Source organism: Thunnus maccoyii, chromosome 13 (assembly GCF_910596095.1).
Source record: "Thunnus maccoyii chromosome 13, fThuMac1.1, whole genome shotgun sequence".
NCBI classification, from domain to species: domain Eukaryota; kingdom Metazoa; phylum Chordata; class Actinopteri; order Scombriformes; family Scombridae; genus Thunnus; species Thunnus maccoyii.
In genome coordinates, this window is record NC_056545.1 from 32,507,043 (window position 1) to 32,520,144 (window position 13,102).

The 13,102-nt window shown below is 39.2% G+C and overlaps 1 protein-coding gene and 1 long non-coding RNA gene across 5 annotated transcripts in view; one reads left to right on the forward strand and one right to left on the reverse strand.

Annotated features, from left to right (window-relative positions):
* Positions 1-8,456, reverse strand: part of hlcs (holocarboxylase synthetase (biotin-(proprionyl-CoA-carboxylase (ATP-hydrolysing)) ligase)) — a 49,916-nt gene extending 41,460 nt beyond the window's left edge. For 2 of the 4 annotated variants that reach the window (XM_042430796.1, XM_042430798.1), the window contains exons 1-2: positions 7,942-8,456; positions 5,105-5,245 (exon numbers count right to left, since the gene is read on the reverse strand). In XM_042430796.1, coding sequence (XP_042286730.1) covers positions 5,105-5,245; positions 7,942-8,214 — 414 coding nt within the window. In that variant the 5' untranslated portion in view covers positions 8,215-8,456. The remainder of the gene's footprint in view (positions 1-5,104; positions 5,246-7,941) is intronic. The other 2 variants (XM_042430795.1, XM_042430797.1) reach the window with 2 other exon arrangements.
* Positions 8,457-10,150: 1,694 nt separating this feature from the next.
* On the forward strand, positions 10,151-12,097 carry LOC121910826. Its single transcript, XR_006099740.1, has 4 exons — positions 10,151-10,546; positions 10,729-10,811; positions 11,188-11,358; positions 11,846-12,097. It is a non-coding gene; the product is annotated as an uncharacterized LOC121910826 (long non-coding RNA).
* The last annotated feature ends 1,005 nt before the right edge of the window (positions 12,098-13,102 follow it).

Below are 13,102 nucleotides of genomic sequence, written 5' to 3' on the forward strand. Positions count from 1 at the left end.
CTGAATTTGGTTACCATGGGATATTACATTTAAGGGATATGGTAGTATGATATAAGTAGTATGGTGGTGTTTGGCTACAAGTTGGGGTTATTGGTTCTATGCTTCAATATGTCGTGCACACTCATAAAGACAACAGAAATATCATGTTATAATATTACAGTGGCACCCCCTGCAGGTAGAAGTGTCTCAAATGTGCAGTGTGGCAATATGTACAACATTCCCAAATTTAGTTGCAATCCAATTCAGTGTTCAAGAGCTATGACTCGTTAGTGCATAAGGCCATGCCTTCTTAAGTTTGGTAACCAATTAGGGACAAACAGTAAGTGATACCCAAAAATGAACACATAACATTTTTTTCAGGGTCATCTAAACATGGTATGTACCAAGTTTGATGAAGATTAGATAAAATATGTGCCAACAAAAGCAAAAAATGTGTTAACCAAAAAACCCCAAATGGTGGAAACTTTTTGTAGGCGGAAATGTGCATGGCCTATATCAGTCTAATCGGCACCATCCAAGGAACATAGTGTGCAAATATTGTTTTGATAGGCCTGACGGTTCATGAGTTATTAGCCAAAACATAAAACACATGATAACTGACCACATGGTGGCGCTATCGGTAGCATGTTTTAAATTATTAAGCATTTCTATACAGGACACCTGTTCATAAGGTATGAATACTTCAGCACTTTTAGTTTTTTGAAATTACTTAAAATTATTCCTCACATAGACTTTCCATTATAAATTTTAATACTTTAAAAACAGTGCTGGTAGGCAGCTCTCACACAATAAAGAATGTAGAATAACATATTGTGAATGCTAGAAGCATTCACACACCTAGAAAAGGCAATTTCAGAAGAAATTGCATGCCATACCAATGCTGGGGGCTGAAAGTCTGGCACTAAACTGGAATGCTGGCTTTAATTTGGATTAAGAAGCTGAAAGCGTATGAATGATATGGAAAAGTGGGAAATGGGTGGGTCAAATTAGGAAATCTCTATCAGCTGTGCTGAATATTTTCAAAAAGTATGAATCAGTAGACAAGAGTTGAAAATGCATGAAAAATAAGCTGAAGCAATATTGTAAGCTATGACAGAAGTTCAAGTGGGAGTTTTAGAGTTAGGACTTAAATTAGCTTAAGTGCGCTGAGATGAAGTTGAGGTTTCCTTTAATTGTCTTTGTTGGAATTCGGATAAAACATCAGCTGAGGTCTAAGCCCTGACAAGAGTTGAACAATAAGAATTTTTATTTTGAAAAACTAGGTCCATCCAGAGGGAGAGAGAGAGAGAGAGAGAGAGAGAGAGCGCTTTTGGGTCTCTTCATACATGACAACATATGGAGAAAAAAAAAAGTTTCCTGTATAAGAAGTTAAACAGAAAGTAGTATTTGGGTGGAATAAACCTTTGACACAGGTCTAAAAATAGCTTCACAGCACTCTATGGTTGCTATGGTGAGCCACTTTGGTCCCCATTTGCAGAGCCACAGCTGTGTCTTACATTTTTTCAGTGCACCCACAGAACAGACAGGTAGCTGACTGTGAGGACATTTTGAGTCTTCCTCCAGAATCACTGACTCTACCTTTAATCATCATCACCCCAGGGTTCTGTGAGCTCACCTCTAGTCTTCATACTTGATACAGACATTACAGATGATTATAAAATTAATATTCCAAATACTATTATGGCTATTAAAGTTTTCAGATGATACTACACATTCTTGTCTTTGCTTGGCACTGAAAATTATTTTAGTATTTCAGCGGTATTTTACAGATTGATTAGTGATGTGAAAACAATTCATTTATTACTATTCTACTAAGAGGAAATTAAAGTTGCAAGCAGCGTTGGTCGGGACCTCGCGCTCTGGCCCGTCAGGATCAGATCATTTTGCTTTTTAAAAATGAGGGATATTTCTTACAAGTGTGCTGTGCTTTTATTTTGAAAGTTTGATTAACATGTGTACTGTCAGGTGCGTAGAGACAATAAGTAACTGCAGCTGGACACAAAAAAATACTCATATATTTGAATGGATAGTGTGAGCGAACCCACACCTTTTTGAACATTTACTGCTTCCACATAGTTTTAGATACAGACTTCATTTGAACTTTAATTGAGTCACGAGACTTTGACCTACAAATCTTGAATTTACATGTTTTTTCTATCTTTTACTGTTTTTGAGATATTAGAGTTTGAGTTTCAAAGTCTTTTCTTGCTCCTCCTGTGATTTTATAATAAGTGTGTATTGTGGAATGTTTCACAGCACTGAGGGAGTGACATCACCAGGAGCAATTGGAGAGGAGAATTTTAGAGCACGCTTCTTGTGAAATCTCCTCATAAATCCCATTACTTTGGCCAAATCTTACATTAAAAATCATATTTTTGTAGGAAATTTCGTGGCGAATCCATTGATACAGGTTTGAAAGTGGTCAGACTTATAGTTGAGACGTCAGAAGCCTCTGTTTGACACAAAGTTCATGCCTCCCCATTGTTTTACATTGTAAGGGTGATGTGGCACTGCAACTTTGAGGGCTTATAAAATCCAAACCATTCGAGTTATTACAAAGTTTTTAACAACTTTTTTTCGGCATAGTGTCATAAGTCATCTATATAAGTTTGAAGCTAATACCATTAACGCCATTGGAGGAGATAGAGTTTGTTCAGGGGCCAAAATCGGGGCAAAGTCTTATTTTGAAAGGCTAATTGCGGACTTCTTGTTGGATTTAGGTCAAGGGTGTCAGTGTGTGATTTGTAGGTCTCGATCAGACGAATAATTGAGTTTTGGTTTGATCTCTCTACGACATTCTTATGGGCTGTGGCGGCCATTTTAGTTACACAGGTGGCGCTAGAGAGCACATTTTGGCACTTTAGGGATTAAGTTTTACATTTTATCAAATTTTTCACCAGACCTGATGTGCATGCCAAATTTGGTGAGTTTTTGAGCATGTTTAGGGGGTCAAATTTAGGTCTGAAGTGGCATAATAATAAAGAAAGAAAGAAAGAAAGAAAGAAAGAAAGAAAGAAAGAAACAAACAAACAAATTAAAGCTGCAATCAGTGTGAACGGGCCCTCGTGCCTTCGCACATGTCAGGGCGCAGCGCAGTTGAAGGGCTTCTGTCACGGGCATGTAGATGTCTTCAGGCCCGGGCTGTTTTTAGACAGTGCAAGAAGGACATAAACATCACTTCCTGTGTCCACTATTTTGCCCACTGCTGGGGCTGCTTTGCTGCAATTTCGTAGGAGGGCGCTATTCAGCCAGTTTGCATTACTGATAGAATATTGTCATGTACACGTGTTCAGGCTGGGACTCTTATCAAACATGTAGTTTGGTGCAGACTGGAGCATGTACAATGAAGTTATAGCAACTTCCTCTGTCATGGTGAAACATCAAATCTCAACGGTGTGAGGATGAGAATTTTCTGCAGGGTGAGACATGTCTGTCTTGCTCACACCTGTGTCATCAAAATTAAGCAAGTTTTTAAAGTCTTTTCTTGCTCCTCCTGTGATTTGATAATGCTCCATACAACCCACACACCCGTTCTCCCCGCCATTCTCTCTCTCTCCCTCTCAGTTGGAGCAGAGAATGTCACTCTTCTTGTGAAATCTCCTCATAAATCCCATGACTTTGGCCAAATCTTACATTAAAAATTACATTTCTTTGTAGGAAATTTCATCACAAATCCATTAATACAAATTTGAAAGTGGTCAGACTTATAGTTTAGACGAATTCAGATGAATAATTGAGTTTTGGTTCAATCTCTCTACAACATTCCTACAGGCCGTGGCAGCAATATTAGTGACATAGGCGGCACTCTCGAGCACATTTTGACACTTGGGGGTTAATTTTTACATTTTATCAAATTTTTCACCAGACCTGATGTGCATGCCAAATTTGGTGAGTTTTTGAGTATGTTTAGGGGGTAAAATTTAGGGTTGAAGTGGCGTAATAATAAAGAAAGAAGAAGAAGAAACAAACGAACACAACAGATACAAGAGGGTCTTTGCACCTTTGGGGCTCAGGCCCTAACAAACAAACACATGAAAAACAATAGGGTCCTCGCTCTTAGGCAAGGACTACTGTTTTACAGTAAGCCTCTGCCTTTTGGACTCAGTCCCTAATAATTTGTGGTTTCCAGTGGCCTTTTAAGCTGCCAGTATACTTCTTCAACTTTGGAAATCCCCTACCTAATACCTTTCCATCGTCAGAATTGGGGGGTGAGAGGGGTGAGAGGCGGAGATGAGCCAGGGTTTGAACTCTCTCCAACTTGCCTTTTTCATTTCTTAAGAAACTATTTCTGAGAGTGCAGAGTGCAATACTATGAATACCCCCCAAGAGAAACTGTCGGCATTTCTCCCTCCTGTCTAGGACAACCGGCTTTTCAGAACAACCACAAAAATATTTGATTTCTGACATGGTCAGACAAAATGTTGCGAAATCTAGTTGTTTTCTAGCACAATCCAGCCCTTACATACATTATTTTTTCCCCAATCTATAATATACAGTGTTATGCAAAATGGAATCAGTGCATAGTACACAGTACACTTGTCTGTCTGTTCATCTTAAAGCTACACGGGCTACACTGCTACGTTTCAGCTCAACGAATGTGGGTCAAACACTTCAATCAAGTTTTCCAACTGCATCACATGGATGTTGTCTTTAGTTAGTAGCATTAGATCAGACTCCTATGATTTATTTGGAGAATATCACCTTCTGCCACTGAACAGATTTGTCAGTCCCAATGGTTAAACTGAACAGATTACAGAGGTCTTTGGTTTATCAGTATGTCATATTGTTAAGTTTGATGGATTCGAAGCTGCTGCACTTAATGCAGACTTGTTTTTTTTCCTTTTAAGACCAGTGTACCTGTGTAGGCTATGCACAAAATGTGTTAATACTGACTGCACTGTTGCTTATTAGCACTGTCTGATGTATATAGGTTTCTATGTTTGTTTTGTTTTGTTATGTATCCTATGTGAAACAGTGTATGCCTTGTAATACACAAGACGGCACAGACAAATTTCAGAGAAATCAGACAAAGTGGAATCACATCAAATTAAATTACAATGACTGGTCTGAGAAAATTATTTTTTTAGTAATGTGTGGTGCCTACTTTCTTGTTTGATGTGTGAGGAGATGGGTAGCCCACTCTGTGTCCTGTAGCTTCTATGATGAATGAAATATTCTCTATTCCTGGACCACAAACCACAGAGGACCCCAACAACACAGTCCATTTGCTGAGGTCATCACATGCCTGGGGACAGTGCAGACATCACAGAAAATGTTAACTACAAAGATTACAAGGCTGTTACACATTGATTAGTAGTTAGTGACAGGAGCCAAAGGGACAACATGAAAAAGCCATGTAAAACTGTGTAAAAGCAAGGCTAGAGTAGACAGTGACACAATGACATCCAAGCTGCAGCCATTTAGAGGACAAATTAAGTGTTTCCACACACTTTGACACAGAACAACACCTGAGTGGTTTTAGCCTCACAAAGCAAACACTGGAAAGGCTTTGTTGTATGTGAATCAGAGCTGGCTTTTAAGTCTTTCTAATTATGCCCAAGTCAAGTGTAAAATCATTCAAGACAAGTGGTTTTGTGGTGCCAGTTGCCCCTGAAAGTGCTTGTTTTTAAACTATAGAAACACAGACATGGACATCCCCATTGCAATATCAATTAGTTACACCCATTGTGGCAGTGTTCAAAAGGACAAAACTACACACAATACAAAACTTTTTAATATTTGTTGCTGTGGGTCATCGGCTAAACTGATAAATCTTTTGCCTTCAAGTCTCAAATCAATTAACAAAATTGAACAAAATTACTGTCCACAAAAAGGGGAATGAACACCCAAAAAAGTCACAAAATCTCATATTAGCTATGTTTGAAAAAAGTCTTGTGAACAATATTCCCAAAAAAGTGAGTTGTTTTCAGCCAAAACCTCACCAGTGATGGCTGCAAAATATTTGATGAAAAAACAAATGAGGACCGCATCTTGGATCTGACAGTGATGTGACACAAGACAGGTGCCCTTATACACAGGCAGACAGGCAATGTCCACAAAAAAGGAAAAAAAAATCCCACAAAAAGTCAAAGAAAATGTCTTATCAGCCATGTCTGGGAAAAAAAGCCTTGTGAACACCACAACCTTTTCTCAGTGAGTAGCTGTTGTCTGATGACTAGTGATCTCAGCGGATTTAGTCAATAGACTTTAAGGGGATGAACACATGAGGTGACTCTTTTTGCTGATTTTTAAATATGGAATGCTGCTATTGGAGCCCAGAGCATGGGTCCCACAGCGGTCCTAAATGACTTTATAAGAAATTGTATTTTACTTATCTAATTGCACTGCTTTAATTTTAGTCTGCAACCTGAAGGGGGAATGAGTAGTGAGACAACTTACTATCGGTAGATATAACACGTTACTCAACTAGTAGGTATTATAATGAGCAAGTTTTACTTTTACTTGAGTCATTACCCGTGAATTCATATGAACAGGGTTGCGAGCTCTCCGGGTTTTGATGAGAATGCAGGATGACCATTGCTCCACCCAGCTAAATCTTTGTAAGGTTCTGGAAGCATCAACGACCCCAAGCTTGATAAAAGAGATTTCCACACACATTGATCTATGCAGTATTCCACTCTGTTGGTGAGAGACACCCATTTTCAGGCTCTGTCTCACTCTGCCCAAACTAATCTCACACCAAATAAGAAGAAACCATAAGGTCACTCCTTGATGTCAAAATCTAGCTGTAAGGGTTTTGCAGAAACATCATTATGGATGTTCTATTTGTTGCCCACAACTGTTTTTATGTTGAATTCGGCTGTTTGAGTTTCCAATTCAAGGACATGGTGTGTGAATTAATTATTTAAATCTCTAAACACAACCACTCAGGATCACTCAGGAGGATGTAACAAATTGATGTTCTGTGTTTTTCTGCACATCAGGTACGATACTATTACACACAGATTTCAAGTGAAATTATGTGGAATAAAGAGTGCTGAGCTCCATCAGAGCTGTGAGGACATTTTCCTATAAGTAAAAGTTCTTAAATGCTCTGTCTCATATTTGCAGTGACATTAGTGGCCTCATTGTGTACATAAAAGCATATCCTATTGATGAACACACACTAGAGGATTTAAATAAATAACCAAAATATGGCAACAGATAGTTTTAATGCAAACACATTTTTAGGCCAATGTAACGTGGACAGGAATGAATGTTTCATAGGCTAAATCATTAATTCAGCTAATAAACTTAGTCTCTGCCACTGTCAGCATATTAACAGCAATGTTTATAAAAATAAATTTGATGTGCATTACTATATTTTAGAACTTCACAGCGCTCAGCTTTGTTCCTCAAAAAAAAAAAAGTCAGTTCAACCATTTCTCTCTCTTAGCTCTATAGAAATCTCATTGTGCAGTTCCATTTTTATTTTTCCAGGTTTTGGGATATTTATCTCTGAGATTTCTCCCTTCTCAGTACAAAGGAAGTGAATGTAATTTAACGTGTGCTGCATACAGTACTGAAAAAGCATTTTAAATAATTCAGCAGCAACATGTATTTCCAGAATCAGTGGCCTGAATGGGTAATCCACAGACAACACTCACCTTCATGGGGAAGGTTTTCTATTATAGAAGTAATCCCTATCACAATACCCTACCGCCCACAGTGAGGTTTGTGAAAATTATATTCACCTCCGTTGTAGTGAGATGGAGGCAGAATTGTCAGAGAGGGCTATCTCAAAACCTGGTCAAATAACCCACAGGCAACCCTGATATGAACTGTTTATGAATTAAACGTTTTGACAGCTCTGTTTTTTGAGGCTAATAGAGCAACATGAGAAATGTAAACAAGGCTGTGAAAGGCCCAGACAGTCCAGTCACCAGATTGTATGAATATGATACCATGTCATATAAATTAACGATATCTCAGTTGTCCAACCTGAGGCTCCGTGACATAGACGGACTTGTCTCCCAGCTGGAGGAAGACGACGTCCTCGGGTGGAGGCGGTCTGGGCTGCCGCCCGCTTGTGTGACGTCCTGTCGACGGTGCTGTGGCTGGCGCTGGCGCTGAAGCCGAGCTGCAGCAGAGGCGGCTGAAGCTGAGACTGCTGCGGCTGCTGCTGGTCTGTCTGGACAGACTGTTGCGAATCAGCACAGAGTAGCACTTATGGAAGCGCACCCACATGTAGACGTAACACAATGTTATTAACATCTTCACCAGCCTACGCGAAGGTGGCCATCGTTGCCGCTCTTCTCGACATTCTCCACAAGCGGACACCGAACTACTGTCGACCTTAGCTGTCAAGCTAACCTTTATAGCTTCTTCTTCTTTATTTTTATGGGAGGGGGGTTACTAACAGACGTTCAGGTGCATTACTGCCACCCGTGCGTCTTCTTCTTCTTCTTCTTCCTCTTCCTCCTCCTCGACTTCTTCTTCTTCTTCTCGTTAGGCAGACTAAACGCTGCAATGGCGTATTACTGCCCTCTGCTGTTATTAGGGACCGAGCCCAAAAGGCAGGCCTAAGGGCGAGGACCCTATTGTTTTTCGTGTGTTTGTTTCTTTGTTTCTTTCTTTCTTTATTAGAGCCCGAGCCCAAAGGGCGAAGGCCCTATTGTATTTCGTGTGTTTGTTTCTTTATTACTAACCTGCGTAAAAAAGACAGCATAGACCTGCTTAAGTTGGTTGCTGGTTTTAGCTGGTCTTAGGCTGGTTTAGTTAGCTGGTAAGGCGGGTCTTGCTGGTTTGTCAGTATAGTCAAGCTGGTGTCTGCTGGTCAAGCTGATTGGCCTGCCGGCTGGCTGGACTGACCAGCAAAACTCAGCTGGTAAACTGGTCAAGCTTTTATGTATAAACTCATATACTGAGTTTTCCCCTCAAACCTATAAGTGTGAATTCATAATAACCTATAGACCTGGTTTGTTCTGTTCTTTCTCTCAATAAAAGATTTTTTAAATTAAATTAATTTATTTTACTTGTAATGTAATGTAATTAATACATTTAAAATAATTATTTTAAATTGAATAAAATAAATAATAAATCAATCAATAATAAATTAAATAAATCAATCATATCATTTTAAATTAGCTAAATTGAGCAATCAATGAATACATTCATATAATCAAACAATTTAACAGTTTACAATAATTCAGGTGGCATATTCCACGCTCCACAGTTTATGTGCAGGAACTGTGGTTTTGATAAACCAATGCAGTGATAATGTTATTTAACAAGGCAATATGCTGTGGCTGTGGCTCAGTGTTATGCATCATGGCTAAAAAAACCAACAAAAAAAACAATACAGTATATGAAACGTTACAGGGCTTTTAATTTGAAGCGAGGGCTTTTAATTTGAATCTGATACAGTATGTGGCATTCGGCCGTTGTAACACCATCACTCAGTCACGTGGCATTCAGTCAACCAATGGTGTAACTCGGGCTGGCCCCACTGTTGCCAGGCTAAAATCATCTCTGTGTTTAGGACATGCATAGTGCGACATCTAGTGACGACGGTTGGCGGGCTTTCACTTTATTCACCAAGAGCAAATTCACTCACACTAAGCGCCAGCTGCTACTGCGGCAAGTAACTTATATCTGCCAATGTGAAGTTCCTTTAATAAACCGTCCTACACATATAATATCGATGTATTGTTTATATAAAGAAGGTAAAATCACATGCAGACTGATCCTCGAGAATTATGGCAATTTACAGTTTACTAACGTTAATTTGAACTCAGCTGTGTTCAGTGAATGTTTTGGCTAACTGTTAGCTAGTACAAATTAACCTAGCTGACATACTATTGCACTCGACTTTATGCAGCCTCTCCCAAAATCAAAGGCAGTAATGTTATACCCTCTGTAAAACAGCAAGTTGTCTTTTTTGTTGTATGGATTAAACAAATGAGATACAACATGTTAGCTAAATTTGTCAGTCTTAGTGGTGCTGGTACGGAGATTACCTTTGGCCAGAGCTAGGTAAAATGTCTTCCCCAGTTTCTAGTCTTTATGCTAAACTAAGCTAAGCTAACCTGCTGGCTCCAATACAATTAACGCACAGACATGAGAGTGGTATATGTCTTCTCAACTAACTGGTGAATAAGCATACCCCCCCCCCCCCCCCCCCCCCCCCCCCAAATGTCAAACTATTCCCTTTATTGTGTTATTAAATGAATTTGAAGGACACAAACAAAAAAAATTTAAAAAGTAATTTTCTGATCAAGTTCAAATTTGAATGTAAATTACAATTTACAGTTTTGGACCTGGGAACCATAGTTTATATTCTAGACTAGGTAAACTAATTTGCATGATGAATGACTATACATACTGTACAAGCGTGCACCCTTGTTTTGCCATACCATTATATTTAACATGTGTCTGTCAGTTTCTGCGGGCCCACTGGCAGTCAGACCCCTGCTATGCCTTTTATGGAGTGGATGGCACCACCTGCCCCATATTGCCTCAGCCAGATAGAGGACTTTTGTCCCCATCCTCTTGGAAGGAGCCCCTCTGTACCGCCATGGCACCAGAACAGTCCAATACAGAGAAGGTATCTTTACAACAGGTCTATATTTTTGTGTATTACTGTTGTATGGAGCCAAAATAATTAAATTAATAATCATGAAAAGAAGCTACTTTTTATAATGATTGATATATGATCATATCTCTAACAAAATTATTTCTATCAGGTTTACATACTAACACTGTGTTTCATACTATGATTGTACACAGGCTGAGATATGTACAACTCCGAGGCCACTGTATGAGGTCATCAGCAACAACAGCAGTCCTGCAATAAGATTCATAACCAGCAGGTAAACTCTGCCAAGTGTCATTTAGTTTATTTTCTGGATTTTCAGGGCACTGGCTAAAATGGCATATTCACAAAAACACATTTTTATAAACATGATGGCTGTTTAGGTGTTTTTTTTGTTGTTTTTGGGTGATACTATGTAAATACTAAACTCTAATATTTTAGTATTAAAATGTTCAGGGTCTCTCCATATTTATTTCTCAGAACCTTAAAGAATATAGTTTAATATATTGTACTTTTTAGAACTTTCTATCATAGTGTACAGAATCTTGAAAACAGTTCAGGAATGGCAATCCACTCCTCTATAGACCTGCTGTATTTAACTGGCTACATCCTAAAAAGATTGATTTTGGACTTTTAAAATCTCCAACCGCTAGGTGCTGCTTTATCCCGGTGCCTTGACTGGGACTGCTGGCCAGTGTTTTGAAGCCATGGTAGAGAGAGGGGGGTCCTCAAGGGGAGCTGGTCCAGTGGACTGACCTCAGTGCGTATCTGACCATCCTTGGCAACAACCTGACTCGCACCACCTTGCAGCACCACCTCCACAGGTTGGCACCACTGTCGAATACCAATAGTTTATTTAATTGAATTAAAAAATGTATACGTTTGTTTTGGAAAGTAATGTCTTTGTACAGAAGCAATATTTTAATAGTTAATTGGATAACTTGGTTTGGATCATTTCATGTGTATCAGCCTGGCTAGTCTGTGATCACTACTAAAGGGACAAGAAGGGTTAAAAGAACAATGCTGGAAGATGCTCAACAATTACTAGTGTCCTTTCTTGAACCTGACATGTTCTCACACATAGACATTTTGGAGCACACTAAAAAATGTTCAAGTAACAGTTTCTTAAAGAAAACAATTCATTACATACATATGTACAATTTATCACATACATATTTAAACTCTTTGTCTGTGTGTGTGTGTGTGTGTGTGTGCTCGATTATGGCAACAATCATAATCACGATTATTTTTGTTCAATATTGAGATCATAATTATTTAACATGATCACTTTTTGACTGTCATTTTTGCCAGTTGCCGATGTTGATATATGCACATATCTGACAAACAAAGTTACATCAGGAAAATGTGGAACTTCTCTGCCCCGCTCGTCTTCACCGAGTCGACTCTGCTGTTCTCTCCGCCATGCCACTGAGAGCCAGCTGCTGTGATTTTCGCCCACCGTGCAAGAACGCCCACCGTCTGCATCTGAGCCAAGGACAAAGTTGGACATTAAGATGGACTACACACATACCCTGCTCGCTTTCTGAAGCGACCAAGTAAGAGGCTGGGCAGAGGCAGTGTTAGTTGTGTGTTCTTTTCAGCATCAGTTGCTGTTGTTTAGCATTTAGCTTTTTTGCTTTATTGCTATTGTTCTTGTTGTGTGAGTTGACAGACTGCCGAGTCCATTTTTTCCTGCTTACTGCAGACCGACGACGTCATCACGTCAGGCACAGTCGCCATCTTGTCGCACACTCACACACATACACGCATTCCCCTGCATGTGTCCAACCCTGTACATAGCTGTTGTGTTTTGTTTGGTAGAATTAGATTTTAGAATAGTTGTTTATTGAATGAAGCATTTGTTAACTTTGTCAATTTTGCTAAGTTTAATAAACACTGTTATATCTTTAAAGAGAAGTTCTTTTGTCATTATTGTGTGTAACGTATTGTGAAAAGTGGCTGATTGAAGGAGTCAGAGCTCGAATTCAACCCTTCTTTGTTCACCCTTGAATGTTTATCTCTCAGATATTAACATTCTAGGTGAACTCCCATTTATGAGACTACCTTGTTTGGTTATTGGTCCCGGTTTCCAAGTGGTACCCCGTATTTGTTAGTTCATATTAATAATTCTATCCATTGTTATAATTAGTTAATTATCTTTGATAATTGATAATTATTGCAAATAATCAACTGTGTTCCTCACAGATCCAACAGTTGGTGCCTGAATTATTGATTAAGGTTAACAATATCTTGATTTCATAATTCATAATTATCTGTGATAATTATGAATTATTGCTAATAACCAAATGCACTACTGCCCGTCCCAACATTGCCAACTGCTGTTATAAACCAAAAAGAGGAGAGTAAAATATTTTTCCAAACAGAGTGGTACATCCTGTCAGCCACGGGATTTCCAATCTGTGCAGCTGAACACAGCAGCTCCTCTACGGACTGTTTCTCCATGATGGTCCCGGTGTTTCTTCTGCAGGTTTCACTTCACTCAGCTGGCAGACAGACCCGCTGGTTTTTCCCACTTTAACCTGAATAACTAACCGGGGCTCAGTGGTC